The sequence below is a fragment of the Otolemur garnettii genome, unplaced genomic scaffold (assembly GCF_000181295.1).
Source record: "Otolemur garnettii isolate 467f Iridium unplaced genomic scaffold, OtoGar3 scaffold00014, whole genome shotgun sequence".
Taxonomy (NCBI): domain Eukaryota; kingdom Metazoa; phylum Chordata; class Mammalia; order Primates; family Galagidae; genus Otolemur; species Otolemur garnettii.
Genome location: NW_003852409.1, coordinates 24423945 through 24447302, shown reverse-complemented (window position 1 = coordinate 24447302; position 23358 = coordinate 24423945). Strand labels below are relative to the sequence as shown.

General features: G+C 49.5%; 1 protein-coding gene across 3 annotated transcripts in view; it reads left to right on the top strand.

Annotated features, from left to right (window-relative positions):
• LOC100961603 (N-acetyllactosaminide alpha-1,3-galactosyltransferase) overlaps nt 1-23358 on the top strand; it is a 79833-nt gene that overhangs the window by 25146 nt on the left and 31329 nt on the right. Inside the window, exon 1 of one of the 3 annotated variants that reach the window (XM_023510615.1) lies at nt 19326-19411. The exons of the other annotated variants lie outside the window; for them this stretch is intronic. Within the exon in view, the coding sequence (XP_023366383.1) occupies nt 19391-19411 (21 nt within the window). The 5' untranslated portion in view covers nt 19326-19390. Of the gene's footprint in view, nt 1-19325; nt 19412-23358 lie in introns of those variants that run through there. 3 annotated transcript variants of the gene reach the window in all.

The window sequence follows — 23358 nt, the reverse complement described above, 5'->3', positions numbered from 1 at the left end:
GTTCCTTGTACACAACTGAAGAAGAGGTCTATGAACTCTTCAGCCAATGCAGAGACATAAAGAAACTCATTATGAGTCTGGATAAAATGGAAAGAACAGCATGTGGATTTGGTTTTGTGGAATACTATTCAAGAGCACGTGCAGAAAACGCTGTGTGGTACCTAAATGGAACTTGTCTGGATGATGGGATCATCCCCAGAATGGGGTGCAGGTTTTAAGGAAGGCAGGCAGTAGTGATGTGGGCCATCTGGGCGCCAGGTATGAGATGAGAATGGGCAAGATTATAATTCTGGCAGAGGCGCCATGGAGAAATGGCACAGACCTTTGAAAAACTCTGGTAGCCTATTGAATTTGCTGGAGAACATCAACCAAAGTCTTCCAACCAGTTTATTTTTGCCAAGCTTTGATCAATGTCTCTACTGAGCCTGAAGCAAGGACAGAGTTCCAGGAGAATACCTTGAATTCTGGTCTTATAATCTTGGCCATGTGTCACATTACCAGAATGACTTTCTGTGACCAGGTCAGATCCTGTGTCCCCTGGCAACACATTAGATCCATAATGTTGATTAAAACACTACACTTCTCCTGAAGACTGGAACATTTCAGAAATGTATATTACCATGTTTGAGTTGAAGTAGCTTCAAGATCTATACTGGAGCCTGGAAGTATATTTTTCTTTAAATTTGCCTGGGACAAAGGTTAATAAATGGAGATTGCAATGTTGTATACCTTTGTTCTACGTTAGGAATGGGTATTTCACAACTGAATTAGTTTTCTATGAATTCTCCCCTAAGTTTTCCTTTTTTTTTTTTAGACAGAGCCTCAACCTGTCACCCTGCCTGGGTAGAGTGCTGTAGTGTCACAGCTCACAGCAACCTCCAACTCCCAGGCTTAAGTGATTCTCTTGCCTCAGCCTCCCAAGTAACTGGGACTACAGGCGCCCGCCACAATGCCTGGCAATTTTTTGGTTGTCGTTGTCGTTTGGCCCGCCTGGGCCGGAATTGAACCCGCGTGGCTGGCGCCGTAGCCGCTTGAGCTGCAGGTGCTGAGCCCACTCTGTTTTTTCAGGATTCCAGAGTTCTGTTTCTCATTCCTTTTCATCTGGAGCAGGTGATACTTCTTAGTTTTTGATTTTGTTTGGAATAGATAGTGATATACCCAGTTTAATCTCTGAGAGGCTGGGTGAGACTCAACTGCAGCCTATACGAGGTAGTCAGTAAATGGTGACGAGGGCGTGCGTGCAAACTGACCTCCCTATCAGTAGATGGAGCCTGTTGGAAAGCGCAAGGTGTAGTGGTGTTTGTGGGTCCTGGCACTGGCTTTCTCCTCAGGAGAAGCACTGGATTATCCCGGGTGGTAGGTGAGGGCATGAACTTCAGGTGAGTCCCAATTCTCTGCCACAGCCCACGTGGGCGGTGGAGCGCGGCTGGGCGGGGCTGGGCGGGGCCAGTATCTGCTTCAGCTTCCAGGCAAAGCCATCCGGGAGAGGAGGGGCAAAGTGGCCTCACCCCACAGAAAGTCTCCACTGCAGAGTCGCAGTTTAGAAGTCTGGGGCGGGCCTCCCTCCTCCCCACCCTCCGTGCTCCCGGGGTTTCCCTGCTGTCTGTGGGGACTTTAGGCCAGCGGAGCGGCCCCCACGACTGTGACTGTGATGTGGGCGGGGAGATTCCCGGGGGAGCCGAGAGCACAGCCCGCCCGTGCTGGGAGCGATGCCATGGGACCCGCCCTGCGTCCCGCCCCCACCTGCCCAGGTGGGCATCCTCACCTCTTGAGACTAATTCGCGATCTCCCCCAGCCCCTGAGCGATGAAATTGAGACCTGGGGGTGTAGGATCTGTCCTGCAGATCGATCCCTGACCATGCCAGGGAGAAGCAAGCTCGTCCGAGGTTGCTCACGGAGTGCAGGCGCAGGTTCAGGGTCCCTCCGCGTTGGGGTGAGCCCCGCTCTCAAGGGGTCACCAGCAAGCAGCTCCAGGGAGGGCGGGTGGGCAGGGGAGGGAGTGTGAGCACCCCTCTGTCTACTGCAGGACCCCTAAAGGAAAGGCCTGTGCCCCACTGACTGGAAGCCTCGGTGTGGTGGCTGAATCGGTGTGGTGGCTGAATCGTCTCTGTCAGCAGTTGCGGGTGGGGGATGGGGAGGGGAGAAAAAAGAGTCTGGAAAGGTCTGACTGAGCCTTACTCTCTCTGGAAGCCTGGAGTGGCACATGGGCCAACAGAGGGGAAAAGCAGTTTTCTCGAGACTTGACTCAATCATCTCTCAACATCTACAGCTGGGGCAAGGGAAGGGGCGGGAAAGGGTCTGAATGGAGGAAAGCTTGCACTCTGGTCATCTCTCTGTTCCTCTGTCCAGAAGGAGCCCACGTAGAATGGCAGGAGTTGGGAAGTGTTTGCGTGGAAATGAGCCAAGACAAAAACTGAGGTGCCAAAGCCCCGTCGTTGGAGAAGCAAGATAGCACTGCCATCTGAGCTAGCGATCCCCAGGGCACTGGCAGCCTGGTGTTTTGTGTTCAGGAAGCTCCTAGCTCACTGGTGATAGCCACTTTGGGACATGTGAGAGCAGAAGGGATCCCCAGCAGCTCGGGAGCCCACTGGCACCAGGGATGTGGGGAGGGAGAATTATACCGCCCCATCCACCCTTCTCGCTAGACTCCAGGCGTCCTGGGGGTCCAGCCCTGCTTGATACCTTGCTCCTTCTTGTTCTGCCCCCGCAACCCTGTTCCTGTGGATTCTCTGGCAGGTTCTGGCACTTTTCCCTCTGAATTATACCCGGTCTGTGTTTGTTTTTTCTTTTTCATCTAAAGCTTTTTCTTGTTTCTGGGACAATCTGGCAGCTGGTGTCTGTGGTCCATCGTGTTCCAAAATAGAATTTAAATTCCACAGAGGTGCACTGGGGGCAGGAGGTGGGCAGTATAGGTGCAGCAGCCACCAGGGTCACCACCAACACATCCTGCTCATGCTCTGGTCCAGCCCCTTTGTTTTAAAGAAGGAGTGGACATCTTGAGGGAGAAAAAAGGTTGCTTGAGACCAAGTTCATTTTTTTTTTAACTCATTCATTCATTTTTCTCTATACAGCACACCCACTGTCTCTGTATCAGAATCACTTAGGGAACCTGTTAAAATGCCAGGTGTCCAGGACTCTTCCTTCTGGTCTCCAAAGTGATAGGTGTGGGATGGACCAGAACTAGAAACCCCGGCTATGCAGTCCACACTGGCCCTGTGGGGTGCCCCTGGCCCAGCCCCCTGCACTTGCAGACACTGACCCTCCACCCTGGGTGCCTTCCCCTCAGGTGTGACTCTGCCCAAATGTCACGCTTCCTCCTTGAAGCTATCTGCACAGCCTCATGCAGGATGGCTTACTCCTTCCTCTGTGGCCCCAGAATATGGAATGTCTATCTCACATTTCTTTCTTTCTTTTCCACATAACAGTTTATTGTTTCCAGGCCTAGACCCCAACCCATTAGAATGTGTTTTGGGAGGAGAGATGAGGGATTTGTAGGATCTCTGTGTTCCCCATGTGCCAGGCACATGGTAGGCCCTTTGTAATTATTTATTGGCTAGAATTGGATCTAGTACCACCCTCCTATTGGAAGTATAAGAAAACAGGGGCCCAGAGAGGGGCAGCAAAGTATAGAAGGTCGTATTACACACAAGGTACCTGAAGGGGCCCCAGGCTCAGCCCTGGGCATTGACCACTTACATGGGTAGGGAGCACTGTGTCCTACAATGGCCTGTCCCCAACCTAGGGGGTTACTGAATTCCAGAGAGGGCTTCCTGGTTTGTGATTTGGTATACCTGTTGGGATGCCAGTAACTGACTTTGTAAAACTTCTGCATATACAGTATGAATATCTATCCTGTGAGTGCCGCTTCAGTTGAGCCGGTGCACAGATGCTCAGAAAACATCTGGGGGAGGGGAGTTGGTCAGCCAACGTGCCCCCCGTGACGCCCACTCTGGGTTGGGGGTCAGCCAGCATCATATCTAGAGGTGGCTGCTACCAGCTTCCCTGTCACCCCATTTTGTGATCAACAAATGGTAATTTTCCAATTAGCATACAAGATGCCAAAAATTGATTTTGGGGGGGAAATGAGGGACTTGTTAATTATATTAATTAATGTTATAAATAGGCTCATGCTGCTGAAATCAAAGGTAGTTATGATGTGTAGCCAGGCTAAAGTAGCTGTTAATCAGTCCTCACCCTTGCACAAAGATGGCATAAGAATCCTTTACCGTTTGCCAAGGACACTGAATTCTATGAGCTACACGTGGGACAAATCCTGGCTCTGGAGTCCTGGCTCTGCCTCCACCGAGGTTCTTATCCTTTCTTGTGCCATGAACATCTTTGGTGGCTGGGGAAGTCTACAGACCACTCCTGAGAGTGCTTTTATCATTTACTAACTTTTTTTGAGACAGGATCTTGTGCTTTTGTGTGCTGTGGCCCAGGCTGGAGTGCAGTGGCATGATCACAGCTCACTGCAACCTCAAACTCCTGGGCAGATCCTCTCGCCTCTGCCTTCTGAGTAGCTGGGACTATAAGGTGTTTGCATCTCCACAACTGGCCAATTTTGTATTTAGTTTTTGCATTGATGAGTGCTGCTTAAGCTACCCAGGTTGGTCTCAAACTCCTGTACTCAAGTGATCCTCTTGCCTCCACCTCCCAAAGTGCTAGGATTACAGATGTGAGCCACTGAACCCAGCCCTGAGAATATTTTAAAATGTAAATATAAAATAAAAAGATTATAGGGGAATGGGGTCATATTGAACCAATAGCATTAAAAATTAATATTAGGGGTTGAATCTCACCTTGGCCAAACTGAGCTGTGTCCTCAACTATAAAACAGAGATGGTTCTCGTACCTTACCTCATAGAGATTTGTGAACACTGAATGGAGTAATGAGCAAAACTAGAACCTGGCCTGGAATGTTGTAAACCCTCAGTAAATAGGAGCATCCGCTGCTATGATAATTCCTAGTATTATATTATTGTGGAAGACACAGATCCCTCCTCTTAAGATGTTTACAATCTGGGCTCAGTGCCCGTAGCACAATGGTTACAGCGCCAGCCACATACAGCGAAGTTGGCGAGTTCGAACCTGACCTGGGCCAGCTAACCAACAATGACAACTGCAACAAAAAATAGCTGGGCCTTGTGGCAGGTGCCTGTAGCTCCAGCTACTCAGGAGGCAGAGGCAGGAGGATCATTTGAACCTAGGAGTTTGAGGTTGCTGGGAGTTAGGCCGATGCCACAGCATTCTAGCCTGGGTAGCAGAGTGAGACTCTATCTCAAAAAAGAAAAGAAAAGAAAGAGTAAAGTTGCTTCTGGATGGAAGAATAGAGTGTAGTGGTTAAGCTTTTGTGTCAGCCAGACTTAGATTGGCTCTGGCTTTGCCTCTTAGCTGCCTGAGCTTGGACAAAAGATGTCACCTCTCTGTAAAGTGGAGAGAATTGTAGAATCTACTTGACCAAGATGTTCCACTCCCTTCCCTGCCGCGATCAGCAGGTGAAATCACACATCCATTGTTTCTTTTACCACCCACTTCTCTCTCTCTCTTTTTGTTATGAAGACAGAGTCTTGTTCTGTTGCCTGCCCAGACTGGAGTGAGTGGTGTGATCATAGCTCACTGCAGCCTGGGCTCAAGCAATCCTCCTGCTTCAGCCTTCCAGAATGCCAGGATTACAGGCACGAGTCACCATGTCTGGTCTGGCCTAAAGGTTCACATCTTACTCCAATTAACATGAGCATCTTGGGCCACCTGGGGGCTCAGCTCCTTTTCCAAGAAGCCAGTCTGATAGAGCATTAACCTTGAATGTCCAGCATCAAGGAAGAAAGAAAGGCCCAGAAAATCTTGCATGGCAATTAAATGCCCAGGCCCACTCCCATCTTACCCATTGGGCAACTCACAGGGTCCTACCCAAACTGACCCCAGGGGGCCAGGAAATGAAATCCTACTATATAGGTAGAAAACAGGAAATATTTGGTAGAACAGCACAAGTAGGTACCCCAGGTTGGAAGATCTCTTTTGTGACCACCTTGCTGACATCATCTCAGCAAGCTGAGGCACCTAGCCTGGTCCAGAGCTAGGTGGGCTTTTCATCGTAGTATGAGGAAACCACACCCAGAGAAGAAAAACCTCAAAGCCTCTTCTCAGCCCCTAGAGCTGAGCAGAGAAACAGAGAGGGACACAAAGCTGCCAACATCATGGAGGAAGGAAGTGACACCAAGATGCTGCCTGCTGAGAGCCATAGGTAACTAAGGGTGCAAAACGCACAGGAAGGCAGAAGCAGAGGAGTGGAATTGGGGTTTTCAAACCACAGTCTGTCTGCAGAACAGGCCCATGTGACGCTTTGTAAGTGGAGCTCAAGTCAGGTGCTTCTGCCCCGTTTCTGAGCTATTTCGTGTTTGTGCTTGAGTGAGGGATGTCCTTTCTGAATTTAATGCCTCACTTATCTCAGGCCCACCTGATGCTGTCTCTTTTCAGTAGCATCAGAAAGGCCCCTGCGGTGGCATCATTCAAAAGCGGTGGTGGAGGAGAGGATGGTGCTGGGGCCATCTCTGGCAGGGTTACTGGGGTTTTCTCCAGCGCAGAGGAGGAAACTCAAGAAGAAGACAGTTGGCAGTACCCTCCCCTCTCCCAGACCCTTACCTGGGCACTTCAACTTCCTGTGCTGTGGTGAAGCGGCCCCTTGTCCCACAGAGATGTTGGACACCTGAGTACCACTTCATTGCCCAGTGGCCCTGGGTAAATCGTTTGCCCTCTGCAGTGCCTCAGTTTTCTCCTTTTGTAAAATCATGCAGCTCGGAAGACATGCTTGAGAGGAGAGTGACCCAGGGCAGTGAGGTGTTCCTACGGCCACACTCACTGTGCCATGTGGGATTGCTCTCTGAGCCTTCTGAAAGTCCAGGGAGCTCAGTGAAGGGGTGACTGGATGTGGGGGGTGCCTTGTCAGCCATCACAGGCCATTTACCTCAGCTGAATAACGCAGTTGGTAGCATGATGGCTGTATTCTGGGCTCAGTTTCCCACTAGACAGTGAGCTCTATGAGAGAGAGGCCGTATCTTGTTATCACCATTGATAACTGTAGTAGTTGCTAATACTGGTACCAAATAAGTTTTTAATCTAATGTGTGAACAAATGAACACACAACCCTCTCTAATCTGACTGCATCACTGACTTGCAGACTTCTTATGGGGCATGAGGAGGTCAGAGAGAGTCCCTGGACATCAGCCAAACCCAGCTGCCAGTCCCAGCTCAGTCACCCTGGGCAAGTCACCGGACTTTTTGGTATCAGTCCATTCTCTGCACAGTGGGAAGAGCAGTATGACCCTGTCCTACAGGCTGTGGGGGAAGCTCCAGGAGAAGAAGATTCAAAAACGTTCTGGAAACTGCAAAGCCCCATGCAAAGGAAGGCTGGATGTTTCCAGGACATAGGAATGGGGGCACACAGAGCTGGTGGCACCAGAGCCTGTGTGGGGGAGGGTTTGGGAATAATTGTTAATGGAAATTGAATAGCTACCATTTGTTGGGCACTTGCTACAATACCTGGCACGGTGCCAAACACTTTACATGCACCATGTCATTTACAAGGGGCAAAAAGAAGTACTTTATCTTCACTTTACAGATGAGAGACATTAAGTCTCTGAAGGCTCAAGTGACCAGCCCAACATCGTGCGCTTAGTCCCTGCCCAAGCCTGTGTCACTCAAATGCAGGCTCTAACTCGTGGCCACAGGAGGAACTGGAGACAATGCTTGTTGCTCAGGCACCAGTGATAATAAAACAAGTTGCGTTTTCCTAAGTACCTATCAGGAACTTTATAGATGGTATTGTTGATCCCTTTGAGAACGCAAGGAGTACAGAATTATTGTCTTTCTTTTATAAACACATAAACTGAGGCTCAGAGGGGGTGAAGTGATTTAATCCAGGATGATACCGCAAGAAATTAGTGGAGCTATGCCAGGCATGGTGGCTGACATCTGTAATCCAAGCTGCTCAAGAGGCCAAGACGGGAGGATCACTTGAGCCCAGGAGATCAAGGCTGCAGTGAGCTATGACCATGTCACTGCGTTCCAGCCTGGGTGACAGAGCAAGACCTTGTTCTATTTAAACCATAAAAAATAAAAAAAAAAAATTAAAAAAATAGAAGACATTAGGGGATCTGAATAGGGCTGTCTCCTTCCAAGAATGAGTAGAGTAAAAGCCATCCCCCTGGTGGCCTGAGTTAAAAGTTAGTTGGACTTTTTGTTTGTTTTTGTTTTTAAGCTTCCTGCTATGGTTTCTGGAATCTCATCAATAGAGATTAATTCTTGGAAGGCCTTTTATGCTTCAGTCAATTTATTATATGAGACTCAAGAAAATCTAATGAAGGAAAAAAAATCCTCAGAATTTTCCAGTAAAATTTCAGACTCAGAATACCCGCTGGTGATGCAACAACTTCTTTTTAGTTTAACAGCCTTTTTTTCCTCCCCTTTCTCCCTTTTTGAGTAATGAATGAGGCAGCAAACCAATTTAGAGCAGTCCTAACCAAGACTAGCAAGGGATAAACAAGGCACTGCGGTGGGGCCGCTTAGGGCAGGTGGAAGCTAGAGGATGGGAGTCCGCAGGGAGGGAGGAGCTGGCAGAGTCCTCACAGCCACAGGGGCCACGGGGTAAAGTAAGGGCATCAGTAGGAATTGGGCTTCTGCCACCTCTGAGCGGTCACAGGAAGGACTCCGGACGCTAGAGAGTAACCTGAGGAACTAGTCGGATTGAAAACAAGCCCTGAGTCCTGGAGGGTCCCAGCTGGAAGGGTTCTCAAAGAGGACTTCATTGAATTCTATTTTATTAGCCATTTCACACAATGTTCAACACTGAGATTATTCTCTGAATTTATTCTCTAGATTTTTGAAAGTAAAGGGGGCTAAAATAATTAACCTGTTAGCTGATCTACAGAAGGTACAAACCAGAACTGTCTTGAGAAAGCGATTCATAGTGTCGCCCTGATTTTATAGGAATTTCCCTGAGCCCCACTCTTCAGATATGGAAAGTGGAAGAAGAAACTACTTTCCCCAGGAGGGGTGGCTGGGAAGAGGCACAAAGCTAAAGTAGGAGAGTGGCAAAAAATAAAATAAAGCAGCAGGAGATGGGGCCTCAGGCGGAGAGGAACGGTAACTTCCTCTGCGGGCATCTGTGGCGTGCCCACCTGTGCCAAGCCAGTCTGCGTGCTCGTTGGCAGGCACTGGGTCTGCAGATGCGCCTGGGACCTGTGTGCAGACGTGTTCCTCTCACCAGACCAGACAGGAGACAGGGAGTGGGTTTCACTCATTTCTGGGTTTGTCCCACTCCCAGGCACAATCCCAAGTACTGGGGGTAAATGCCCTTCAAATGTGCATTGCTGCAGTAAGAGCTAGTGCGCAAGGCTTTCCTGAAATGTGCCAGGGAAGATATTGGTTTGCTTGGAGAGGAGACACTCGGTGAGCCCTGTCTCTGAGGATGAGATGTCACGTTCCAAGAGAAGGACACCATTAACGTGGAGGGGTAGAGCTCATACACTCTCTGATCCTGTCTGTGTTACTACACCTCTGATCCTTGATTTCTCTGGCTGGGAAATGGGGAGTGTGTTCTCCTTTATTATTAATATTATTAATTACATGCTGGAAGGCTGAGCTCAGTTCCACACTGAAAAGATGTGTTTTATAATCAGAATACTCTAGAGATGAAATAGGCCGTCTGGGGAGGTGGTGAGTTCCCCATCACTAGAAGACTCCAAGCAGAGGCTGTCTGCATGAATGCCGTAAATGGGGTAACCACTTTTGGGACCACGCCTGGGCCAGTAGGACCCTGAGAGATGGATTACTGCTGGATTACCCCTGGCATGAAAGCCTGAGGGACCGAACCCCCGGGGATGATAGTGATTTATGGATTCCTCTGGAGTTACCTGGAAGACTATGACGGTGTCCAGCCAGGGGCCTGCTGCGGGGAATAAGACTGGGACTGGGACTTGGCCTCTTGAGAGATTATGTCTGCTTCTTGGAAGGAGGGCAGGAAACAAGCAGAGGCCAGCTGAAAACCTTCATTTCTCTCCACATGAAAAGCCCCCTTGCTGCTGCTGGGACCTCCCAACTCAGCTGAGGGAGAGAGAAGCCATCTTTAGAACTTGACTCAGTTGTTCTGACCGCACCTGGATTAGGCACACCTGCTGGATTAGGCACACCTGCTGGTTCCTGCCTCCCTTCCCAAAACACCTCCACCCAAGGGCTGTGTCCTGCCCTCCTGACTCTGGTCTCTGGAGTTGCCCATGTGCCCAATGCAGGGGGTCTTCACCTGGAGTCCAAGAACCCCCAGATCTGGGTGCAAGTGCAGAGTGAGAGACACTAGCCTGGCCTTTTGTCCAACAGAGAGAGGGTGGAATTAACCTGGCCGGAGCTGCGTGGAGGTGGGGGTAGAGCTGGGAACACAGAATTTGAGTTCCTGGTTCCCAGACCTGGTGCAGTGCGGGATGTACGCTGCGCCCACATTTGCTGGCACCTCTTGGGATTCTCAGACAACTGTGTGGCTCCTTGTCATCCCCTTACCCAGGTACCTGTCTGTGGCTTTCTTCTTCCTTCCAGAAATAAGTGGGGTCAGAGCTGGTTGGAGAGCAATGAGGATGGGGAGCAGAACAGAGCTTTGCAGGCTGCAGTGGGCATCGGGTCACCTGGACACCTGCTTCCCACACAGATTCCTGGAACCCACCAGGACTTTCTAACTCAGCTGGGCTGCAGTGGTTCCCGAAGATCTGCATTTCCACCAGCTCCGGGGTGACACTCACAGTGCCAGCTGTCTGCTCCCTGTCTCCCCACTTCCTCCCCCTTGCTCACTGTCATTGTTACCATTGCCGTCCTTTTTTTTTTTTTAAGACTCACTCTTGTCTTGGGTAGAGTGCCATAGCTCACAGTAACCTCAAGCAATCCTCTTGCCTCAGCCTCCCAAGTAGCTGGGACTACAGGTGCTCACCACAACACCCACCTATTTTTAGTCTCACTCTGGTCTTGAACTCCTGAGCTCAAGCAATCCACCTGCCTTGGCCTCCCAGAGTGCTAGGATTACAGGTGTGAGCCACCATGCCTGACCTTATTGCCATCCATTTTAAAAGTAGCTGACGTTTCTTGAACATTTAGGTGCCAAGCCCTGTAATAGGCATGTTTTATGGCGTACTAATATTTACTGAGTGCAGGTTACTCTCACATTGGTTCAAAACATACAAGGTACCTTTGAATTCATACAAATGCCCCAAACGTTGATATTCTGGTAGACAAGGAAATGTAAAAGATGCCACTTCCTTTGTTTCTCTTGAACCACCGCTTGCCTATCTTCCAGCTCATTCCCATTGGTTTAGGTCTTTACTTTTTCAGGACATCAGACACAGCCCCGTGGCTGGAGACTCTCCTCCCACCCATGCTCACAGTACAGCTGAGTGGAAATCATGGAATGCCCTTTGCCTCACCATTGTAGGAGTTCCCAGCACCTCTGGGCTGGAATGTAGATTTCAGGTAATCTTCTGCCCTCATCTTCTCCTGCCTTGTGACATCCACACTGCACCTGCTTTGGGTTAGAACTTTTCAACTTCCTCTTTGCCCCTGAACTTAGCACCAACCCACCATCCCTTATCTCCTTCTGCACCTGTGCCTCTCCTCTCGCCCTCCCACCCCCCACCCAGGGGTGCCCTTCAACGACTGTCCTCCCTCTGATCTCTAGGCTCCTGCTGGCCTGGCCCATTATCTGCATTGTACTCAGGGAGCATTTCCCTCTTTCTAGAGTCTCTGTAGCTTACAGTCACAACCCTGGCTCCAACTCTTCTTTTTCTATTTCTTGAGACAGAGTCTCACTCTGTTGCCCTGGGTAGAGTGCTGTGACATTTCATAGCTCACAGCAACCTCAGACTCTCAAGCTCAGGTGCTCCTCTTCCCTTAGCCTCCCAAGTAGCTGGGGTTACAGGTGCCTGCCACAACGTCTGGCTAGTTTTCCTCTTTTTAGTAGAGATGGGGTCTCACTCTTGCTCAGGCTGGTCTGGAAATGAGCTCAAGGGCTCCAGCCACCTTGGCCTCCCAGAGTGTTAGGATTACAGGTGTGAGCCAGACCTGGCCCCAGCCACCTCAGCCTCCCAGAGTGTTAGGATTACAGGTATGGGGCCACACCTGGCCCCAGCCAACCCTCTTGATGGAGGCCCTCATGCTGACTGATGTCGCATCCTTACCTGACATCCTTTCCTCCACCTGCTACAATCTGGCATTTGGCTCCATGCTTCCAGTGAGTTCCCTGGTGCAGCTGTCCTAGGGGCCCTGTCTTCATCTCCATGCCCTGCCCTGTCCAGGGTAATCTCATCCACTCCCATCTTGGTGCTCTCCAGAGCTGAGTGTGGGCATCAGCAGTGGCATTTCTCTTGGACAGCACACGGACCCCTCGTGCAGCGTCTTCCCGGGGAGGCATCGCTCTCCTTCCTGTTTACATCCCCTACCTCCTATTGAATCCCTCTCCAGAAAATCCTGGTCAAAGAGAGATGCTCTAAAGATTCCATGCACTTTCCTCTTTCTCAGGAATAACTTCTGTGTTCCCCTGGGCTTTCAACTCTGCAGTTGTGTCTACCCAATTTTGGGTGACTTGTTGCGCTGGCCTTAGGAACCTAATCTGCCACCCATCAGTCCATCTGTCCACCTGTCAGCCATTCCTCAGCACCTCTTCTGTACTAGACCCCATGTGAGGACCACCAGGGACACTGTTTCTGCCCTCTAGAACTTCCATCAGAGGACATACTGGCCACACACAGTGCATCTTGTCCTCTGTGAGATGCACTGTGACATGATCCCCGATCCCTGCACAGGGGCTGTGGGAAGTAGTTGCAGCTGTCTGTGGAAGTGGCATTGAACTTGGAAGTCTGCATGAAGGCTTTTGAGAGTCCCCCAGTCAGACTTCTATGGGAGCCTTATTCACAGCTGTAGTCCAGGCCCAGGCCCAGGGAGGACAGTAGAACCAGGAAGGACCTTGCATTTCACTGATGGGCAAAATGGAGACTCAGAGGAGGGGAGGACACATGTCCACATGCCCACTTGCCACTGGCCAGCAGTAGCAGAGCAGGGTGTGGTCATAACACTTTTTCCTTATAGTACAAAACTATTTCCCTGAAAGAGAAGTCCCCTCTGGCCAACATACCATATTCTATAATCAGAGAAGCAATGTCTGGTTTGAAAGTTGCTTTCTTTCAAAATCTAATTTTATGCATATTCATAAATGAAAATGGCCTATAAGTTTCATTTCCTGTGCTGTGCTTGTGTGGATACACTCACCTCCTAAAATGAGCCAGGTGTATTCTTTCTCCCTAAAAGAACTTATCTAAAAGTGGAAGGAAATGGTCCTCTTGTCCTTTAGGTTTATTCTGGTCTTTTTCTAATACATGAAGTTGTCCATGATACATGTTAATATTCAGAGCTTTATCTATAAATATTTAAGGCTCTAAAAGATCTGATTTTCACCTGATTTTGGCTGAATTTCCCCAGTTTACCACAGACCCCATCATTCCTCCTTGCCTTATGCCTGGTCACATTCAGGCTCCTCCGCTGCCTGCTTGGCCCCTGGAGCCTCAACACTCATTCATCAATATCTGTTAGCATCTAGCACAGTGGTTCTCAACTTTCCTGATGCCACAGCCCTTTAATACAGTTGCTGTGGGTTGCAACCCACAGGTTGAGAACTGCTGATCTAGCAGGTGTCGGGTGTTGGTTTAGGTACTGGGAAAACCCAGTAGTGGACCAGATGGCAAGATGGGTCCCCACTCAGATAGTGTTTGTGTCCTGGTGACATTCACAGCCCTGCCTTGTATGTCCGTTCACATCCCAGCTTAGCCTCATTTCTCCACCACCAGCGGTAGGAGAGGTTAAGGTGAGAGAGGGTCATAGGAAGACCCACACTTGTCTTCCATTGGGGGTTCATGGCTCAAACCCTACAATTCTTTGAGATTCTTAGCTGACCTTTCGTTTCTTTCCTATAATTTGGGGCAATAATCTTTGCCCCACTCACCTTCTAGGGTTGTATGGAAAAAAGCCAAATGGGGCTTTGTATGCAGCAGTAAACTCCGAACAGGGTGTGTGTGAGTATGGCCTTCAGGGAACTGAGCTTCTCAGCAGTTTCAGATGCAGCTGTGCTCTGAGGCAGTGGGCTGGTCTACAGGGTTTCTGGGAGGGGTTAGAGCAGCACTCAGCCCATGGGAGGGGTGAGGTCTTCTAGAAGGGTGAGGGCAGCACTCTAGATCAGACTGTCATCAGAGAAGGTAGGTGTCTCTTCCTCACTTCTATCTGGGCTCATTAGCCTGAGGAAGTGGTGGGAGGAACTCAGGGAAGGCAGGAGGAGAACAGATGTTTCTTGGCTAGAAAATGTTCCACCCAGCTGTTTCTGGGCTCAAACCCAGGCTGCCATGTGTGCCTGGGGCCTTGCACATTGGTGGGAGCTCCTAATACCTCCTGAGGAATCAACAAGGCCAGCTTCTTCCTTGCCTAGAAAGAGTCTAAGCCTCAGGGAGGGACGTCCCATTGAGAGGGAGGGTCGCTGAGGCTCTGGGTGGAAGCTGACTGCTGTGGGGTGGGGGCAGTTTTCTAGCAAGGCTTTGGCACAGTCTGTCCTGGAGCTGGGTGGGACAGAGGCAGCTCTCAAGATGGCCTGCTGTGTGTTGCTTGCAACCAGTCATAATGATTCCATTTTTCCAGCCCAGATTGACTGTCCTCTTAAGGTAAGGTGACCAGACATCCTGCTTTTGGTGGGACAGTCCCGATTTTTAACAATTTGTCCCGCGTCCCCCCGGCGTTTTAAAAAAGTCCCAATTTTTGGAAAGAATGCATGACAAGCTAGGGAACAGCAGGAGAATGGGAAGGGAATATACGGTTTTCAGCTGCCATGTGGCCATTTCTCCAGGATATGCGTTTTATATTATTTTTGTTAATTTTATAATGTTAAACTTTAATAACAACAAATAATTGTTGAGAACTGATTATTGAGAACTGCTTATCAAAGTTTGCATTGGTGGCTCAGTGCCTGTGGCTCAAGTGGCTAAGGCGCCAGCCATATACACCTAAGGTGGCAGGTTCGAATCCAGCCTGGACCCACCAAACAACAATGATGGCTGCAATCAAAAAATAGCCAGGTGTTGTGGTGGGCACCTGTGGTCCCAGCTACTTGGGAGGCTGAGGCAGGAGACTCGCTTGAGCCCAGGAGTTGGAGGTTGCTGTGAGCTGTGATGCCACGACACTCTACCCAGGGGAACAGCTTGAGGCTCTGTCTCAAAAAAAAATAAAAAGTTTGCATTGTTGTCAAGGCCCCGCCCCCCCAATGGTGTTCCACTTTACCAATGTTAAAATTTGGTCACCTTATCTTAAGGAGGCAGACTTGTGGGTACAAAGTCTTCTGCCTACAATCGTTTATAAGATAAACCTTCACCAAGATCATCTCAGCTATACTCATGGATCTGTGGCAATTCTTAGTGGTTGTGGAAACATCATGCTAGAGACCTCCCCTTCTTCCTTCCCACTCCTCCCGGACTGATATGATCCAAATGCATATTTGATACACAAATGCATGACTGAGTGAATGTCAACATCATTCATCAGAGACTAACAATTAGGGAGCAACTTGAAACATGCTGAGTCCTTTTCAGGGAGTATTTCCTTTAATTCCTGCCGCAGTGAGTATCATGTATATAGCACTTACTGTCTGCTGTTTGCCTTCCAAGCAGTATTATTCCCATTTTACACATGTAGAAAACAGAGGCACAAATAAGTTCAATCTGTTGCCCAGAATTTCACAGCATAAGGGGCAAAGCCAGGCAGCCCAGACCCAGAATTTATGCTCATAATCACCATCCTTTGCAGCCTCCCAACCCTCTCTACCCCCTGAGAAGTGGGGGTTACGCTTACCCCCATTACACAGAGCAAACTGCTCTCTCACCTGCAAGCGTTGGCAAGAATGTAACCACTCTAAACCTATTAGGATTAAACAAACAATGACAGCCTGCAACCTTAGTGTAGTGTTCCTTGCCAGGAACACCTAATGCTCACACCTGCACAGAGGCAAACAGGGTGAGGATCTTTTGTGGGGGATTTTTGTTTGTTTTGTTTTTAAGAAATGGAATCTTACTATACAGCTCAGGTTGGATTTGAACTCTTGGGCTCAAGAAATCTCCTGCCTCACCCTCCTGAGAAGCTGGGATTACAGGCCTGTGCCACTGTGTCCAGTTCAGGCTGGGGATCTTAATAAACATGTTTCCCAGGAGGAAGTGATCTCCCTACACCTGGGTTACAGTCACCTCTAGCATAGCACTGAGTCTCTGACTGTGATGGACAAGTACTGAACGCTGCTGTCTGCCAGATCACCCATCGTCAGGGCTGGAATGATGAGAGCAGTCAACTTCGGAACAGGCATCATGCCAAGCTCTTTCCTGGGCAGCCTCTGGACCGCTTTGATCAGCAGGACTCAGAAGCCCGAGGCTCGTTCGTCATGGTTCTCTGCCTCTCAACTGAAGAATGACCCAAACATGTGCTCCTTTGTTTTGAGTGTCAGAAGGTGAACATGCGTCAGGGTAGTAGGAAGAGGAGAGGGTCACGCTTGAATTCTTTAGAAGCTGGATCGCCTGCCTCCCAGGGGTGCACACACTCTGCCAAGCTGTGATTAACTAGCCTGGAGCCTCAGTCTTCTGCTGATTGCTGTGTGTTCACTGGAGGCACCAGGAAGGCAGCCATGGACCTGCCGGAGAAAGTGACCTTGAAGGAGTCACTGGGGCTCTCAGAGCCTCTCTGTGTTCACCTGTGAGAATGGTGAAGGGCTCTTCCCAATCACTTCATGGGTGAGCATGGGGCTCCACTGAGATAAAGGACAGAGGCTGCTTTGTAAACTGAAGTGGGAGGCCCACGTGACCTGTCGGCAGTGCTGGGCCCTCAAGAGGACCAGTTCATCTTAGGCTAGCTCTTCGGGTTTCAAACTCTGTTTTCTTTCCCTTACCCCATTAACCATAGGTCTAGATTTCTGGATAGTTTAAAATAAAAGATCATCCCGAGCCCCTTCTGCAGTGCTTTGTGGTGCCTGGGACTGGGGAATGGAACCCACGGGAAGGAAAAGGTAGTCGTGGTCCTTGGTTGGGGGGAGACGAGTACCTGAGAGACCGTGACTTCCAGGCGCAAGTGGAAAAGCTATGTTTATGATGCATTTTCAGAAAATGGACATATATGGAACCACTACCCTGCTCAAGAAACAGAACCCCACCAGCCATCTGGGAACTTCCTTGGGCCCTTTCACTGTCCCCCATCCCAGGGAAGCTACCAAAAGTTAGTTTTGCATCATTTTAAATGAAATAAATGGGTTCATCCAGGGTGTATTGTTGTTTTTTTTTTTTTTGTTTGTTTTTTGGAGACAGAGTCTCACTATGTTGCCCTGGGTAGAGTGCTATGGTGTCACAGGTAATAGCAACCTCAAACTCTTGAGCTCATGTAATTCTCTTGCCTTAGCCTCCCAAGTAGCTGGAACTACAGGCCCCTACCACAACCCCCAGATATTTTTTGGTTGCAGTTGTCTTTGTTGTTTAGCTGGGCCAGGCTCAAACCTGCCAGCCTCCGTGTATGTGGCCGGTGCCCTACTCACTGAGCTATGGGCACCGAGCCGAGGGTGTATCCTTTTATGCCAGGCTTCTTTTGCCTCAGTGCTACGTGTGTGAGATTTATCCTTATTGACACGATTTGCTGCCACTTGATTCATTCTCACTGGTATAGATAGAATCCCACTGTGGGACCAGGTGACAGCTCACATGTTCTTTTTTTTTTTTTGAGACAGAGCCTCAAGCTGTCCCCCTGGGTAGAGTGCCTGTGGCCTTACAGCTCTTAGCAACCTCCAACCCCTGGGCTCAAGCAAGTCTCCTGCCTCCACCTCCCAAGTAGCTGGGACCACAGGCGCCGCCAACAACGCGCGGCTATTTTTTTTATTTTTGGTTGCAGCCATTATTGTTGTTTGGCAGGCGGGCTGGATTCGAACCCACCACCTTAGATGTATGTGGCTGGCGCCTTAGCCACTTGAGCCATAGGCGCTGAAACCAGCTCACATGTTCTGATGATGCATGGGACTGTCTTGTTAGAGGTGTGTGGGAACGTCCTGGGACATGTCTCTTGGTGAACTTGCACACACTTTGTTTGGGGTATAGACCTGGGAGCAGATTGATAGGGTCATAAGGTTTGCATTGGTGCAGTTTGTGGATACTAGCAGGAAGGATTTAAGAAAGATATTAGGAAGAACTTCCAGACCCTAAACGTTGTGGCCAACTAACTCGTGCCGTCAAGAGGAGGAAGTCGTGACATTTCCTTCTGGGGAATAGGAGGAACAGGCTGGATTAGGCATCCCGAGCAACCTGGGGGCCAGTTTTTCCTTCCTGTCTAGGGTTGGTCCGTTCTGCTTAGTCTGGGGCTTCCCTGTACTTAGACTGTACTCCCTGGAGGTGGGGGCTTGGAGTGTCACGTCCACACTTCAGCCAAAGCACTGTGCACGCTCTGCTTTTTGTGATGGGCATTCTGAGAATGACTTTATTTGCTTTTTGAAAAAGTTTTAGCTGTTTTGATGCTTGAAAATCCATTGCCCAAAGGTCACTTCCAGCTGAAAGATTCTATTTTGGGAGCCGGACATGGGTGTGGGAAGGGTTAAGCATTCTTCAGCCAGAGAGCAGGGTTGAGCCTCGGTGACCTTTTCAAGCTCTTGTAGTGTGGTCTGCGATGTGGGAGATCTCATGGCATTCTATAAAAATACAATGTTCAGACCAAACAGAGCAACTTCCGAAGCCTAAATAAAGGATGCAAAGGAAGGGCTTAACTTAGAGCAACATTTGGGTAGAATTTCCACAGCAGTCTCAAGGGCTCTCCAGAGCCCTTTAGCACCCTCCCTTTGTGTGCATGAGTGCGTGTACGTGTGTATTTTATTCTCTATCGGCTGTTCCTGGGCGCAGTCACTTGAAGTTGCTTGGGTTTAGCACAGTTCCCATTTTTGCCTAGCAGTGGGTGACGTGGGCAGCCTGTGTCTCCCTCTCAGGGATGGGTGGTGGCCCTCCCTCTTCCATACCAGGCCCAGTCTGGACTGTGGTTTCGCTTGGCGAGGAGGCTGGGCTGCTCATGGGCCCAGGGAGGAAAGTTTCTGCCTTGGCATGTCACTCTGAGTCAACAAGCCTGATAAACAGCCCATTTCCCAGGGCCTGTGAGGAACAAAGCCCCTGGCTGCTGCAGGATCTATCTGCCCCCCTCTTCCTGAAACAGCTGTTTATTCCTTTGACAAGAGTTGGAACACAGCACCTTCCCTTCCTCTGAGCCCTGCCTCCTCCTGCAGAAGGGAGCTCAATAGAACTTTGTTGTTTTGCCTTTTTACTCTGGAATGAACGAAGCAGATGATGAGGTATGTGACACGTTAAAATGATTTGCTTTGGCCGTGCTGGGGTCATTGGGGAAACTTAGCAGGCTGCGGCATGGATCCACCTGGGAGAGGGTCCTCACTCTCCCCCTAACCTCTTGCCGGTCCCCTCAGTCGTTCTGGAAGTGGACAAAGTGGATCTGGAAGCAGGAGCTGGCAGGATGCTGGCTGAGGGGCTTCGCTGTAAGTTCTGCTTTATTTTGCTCCCCTTGGCAGGACTTCCCGGGGCTGTGGCTAGCTGGGGCCTGGAGTTTTCTCTGAAGGATTTAAGGTGATAATGCAGGGGCAGGGCGGACCTTGGGGCCCTGGGTGAAGCTCTGGGTAGGTGCAGAGCCCTCTCTCAGGATCACTGTATGATCTACTTCTCTTACTTTGGTTCCCTTGGGAAAACCTTTGTACAGCAATTTCTGAGCCAGGCAGCCAGGTAAAGTGGGCTGGATCTGGGCTTTAGATTTCCAGAAAAGGGATTTGGGGAAAGGCCCTACAAGATGTACCTCAGGCCATTCCGGTTGTGATAGCTGGAGAGCCACTTTGCCCTCTATTTAGTCTGACACCTGTCTTTTATTTCCTGGAGTCTGTGTTTGCTCTGACCCTTATAAAGAAAAACATAACTGAAGAAACTGGAGACATCTTTCTATGCACAGCGTTCCCCCGAATTTTAACATCCATGTTTCTCCCTGTGGGGAGCATTTCCCTGTGACATCCGCCAATCTAGAGAAGTTTCAGGATAAGGCTCTCTTCCTCTTTGAGCCACAGGCTAGGCCTGAGAGGCAGAGCGCTAGGATCTAGATTTAAAATCTGGCACCACCATTTCTGGGTGTACCCAGTGATCTCAGGTAAGCGACTCCCTTTTGCTAAAGCTCAGTTTTCTCAGCTGAAAAGCCAAGCTAAGGCCACCACACTGACCATTAGTGAGAAATAGATGAGATGTGAGTTGAGGACACCCCAAACTAGGCATATAGGAGGCCCCTGGAAAGATTTGAGCCAATACTCACTAGCTGGTCCAAAGGAAATATTAGCCTGTGCAGGTGTCTGCATGAATCTTAAAGCAACAGAATAGTTAAAAGAGACAGTATCAGAAGTGGACTCCTTGGATCTGAATCCTAGCTCCTCCACTTTATGCTGCATGACACTGGGCAAGTTACTTTAACCTTTCTGAGCCTCTGTTTCCACATCTGTAAAATGGGGATTATAATAGAGTAACTTCACAGGGTTGTTGTGAGGCTTAACTGAGAAACTACTGAAAAAATGTTTAGCCCAGGGCCTGGCCTGGCTCTGTCCAGGAGGGTATAAGCATTCCAGGGTTTGAAGCTGATTCCATCTGGGGGGCCATCTTTAAGAAAAAGAATACAGAGTTGCAAGTGTAACATTAGTTACACAACACGTTAATAGTTAGAATATGAAAAGGGATTTCACAACAAGTAACAAAGACGGATAGGGGTTACTTTTTTTTTTTTTTTTTTTTTTTGGGTTTGAACCTACCACCTCTGGCATATGGGGCCGGCACCCTACCCTTTTGAGCCACAGGCGCCGCCCCATAACAAAGAGTGATAAATACTCCAAATATAATAAAAAAAAAAATCCCCCCAAACATAGTAAATGATATAAAAATAATTAAAAATGGTTACTGTTACTTAGCTGCCTGGTGCACCTGTTGCATTTGGGTTGCGTACTCTACCACCTTACCTGACAACAGTTTTCCAGGATCATTTTCAATAGAGACAAAAGATAAAGAAAGCATTTTTGCCTGTAGCATGGTTAATCAATGTTTGCTTTTTATTATTGAGGATTTAGAAGAGTTTCTTTCAGCTTCACAGCCTATTTATTGGTGATGCCACATCTGTAAGTCTTCTGACAGTGTCTTGCTCGGGTGGCTCTAGCCAGGTGGCCAGAGAACTCAGCCCTGCGATCCTTGCTAGGTGCAGTGGGGCAGCTGGGCCTGGGTGCTGGATGAGGGGGGAGGAGGGAGGTGTGAGGCAGGTGTGAGACCTGGACCTGGGGACCCTTCAGCAGGGAGCAGAGAGATGACTAGTTCATCTTCTCCTCGGGGTCAAAAGAGGAGGGGGCTCATCAAGGTCCACCTGGGGACAGGTTGTTGCTGGGACCTAGGTGGGCAGGCAAGAGGGCCCAGCCCCCAGACAGGCCCCAGGCAGGGAAGACACTCTGTTTCCCCATCCCAATGGGAAACCAGGCCTGGTCTTACAAGGGAGCCAGTGCAAATGGGGACTCTCTGACATCAGAGCTTCATCAGTTCCTGGGAAGTCAGCCCCTGCCCTCTGAGCACACTGGGTGGTAAGTCCTATCATCTGATCGTCAGGGCAGGGAACCCACTGGGAGCTGCAGCAGGATGAGCTCTATGTGGAAACCTCTTGAAAAATGTGGTTTCCAGCCCCGTGGTAGATTTCTCATCCATGCCCTGGGTTGGTCAGGAAATCCTGGTGGGAAAAGTTAGAACCAGAGGATTTGTTTCTCAGACACAGAGACTGAGGCTAGAGAAATTTGTGACCCTATTTAGAACGTTGTGGCTCTGTGACAGCACTGGGGCGGACCCCAGGGCTGCTGTAAGACCTATACTCTTCCCTGCCCAGTATTAGCGCCCAGCCTTGAGGTTGGGGGCGGGGGTGGAAACAGGAGGAGTAGCTGGGCTGGTCAGGGCTGCCCAGACAGCCCTTTTCCAGAGGGCAGAGCCCAGTAGAGCTACTTTATTACAACATGCAGTGGGGGTGTGGGCTCCCCCCGGACTGTTCTGGAGGGCACTGCCAGAGAGGACAGAGAGTCCTCTCTCAGGAGAAATCACAGCTCTGTTCTCAGGACTGAGCTCTGAACCAAGTCTTTCTGACTCCCTCCCATTAAAAAGCATCATCATTATGAAAGCTGCCATTTGTGGAGCACTTACTGACTGTCGGACACAGTGTGCTTTATAGATAGGTTCTGCTTTTGTCCTTTCACAAACCCCGTGAGGAGGGTGTTGGAGTATCCGTTTGGTACACAGAGTATCAGAGAGTTAACTTGCCCAAGGTATACATCTATGGTTCTGCTGATTTCAGAGTCCTTGTCACTAGCCTAACTTTTAACCTACAATGCTGGATCTAGACACTCCCATTTATACTCAAGGCCATGCAGGACTAAAGACTGGAGTCTTGCCCAAGGTCATTAACACCCAGTTAATCCCTACACCTTTCCCCTTCCCCTCATCTTCTTTGTCTTGTGTCCCTGGCTGAAATTTTCTATCCTGTTGAATCTCTCTGGACTCCCAGTAGAATGGGAGCTCCACGGTGGTCTTATTCACTGAAGTAGCTCCGGTTTCAAAAGCCATCTGGTGTGCAGTAGTCTGGTCCATGTTTGTTGATGAATCCACAGCAGAGAATGAATGGGGCTCCTCAGGACTCTCCTTACTCATTCTTCACCCCAGAACACTTAGGATGCAACTTCTGAGTGCCAGGGCCTGTGCAATCCAGACCCATCTCAATAGCCCCAAAGCGATTAATGCTCAAGTTGGGGTAGGTCCTGGGGGAGGAAGGGATGGGCTCTGGGGGCATGGTGGAAGATCTCAGGCAGAGGGGGCTCTTAAGCCAGTGGGGAGGTGGAAGCCACCACTCTTCCACCCGATTTCCTGCTCTCTAAGATAATGGCTCTCAGTACATGGCTATTCAACTGAGAGGTTCACCTTTTCCCCTGGTATGAGATGGAGAAAACAGAGCCCACTAGGATTCCTTTTGGAGAGAAATTCTGTTTGGAAGGCATACCTTAACTTTGGCCAGCGGGGGGTGGAACTACGAGATTCTCTGAAGGTGGGTGAGTTGTTTTGTGTGAGATGGGTTGGAGGTGGGTAGGGAAGAAATAATTCATGGGCCATATGGAAAAATGTGGCTGACACTCCAGAGAAATAGAAGTGGAAGAAGAGTGACTCAAGTGGCTAAGGTGCCAGCCAC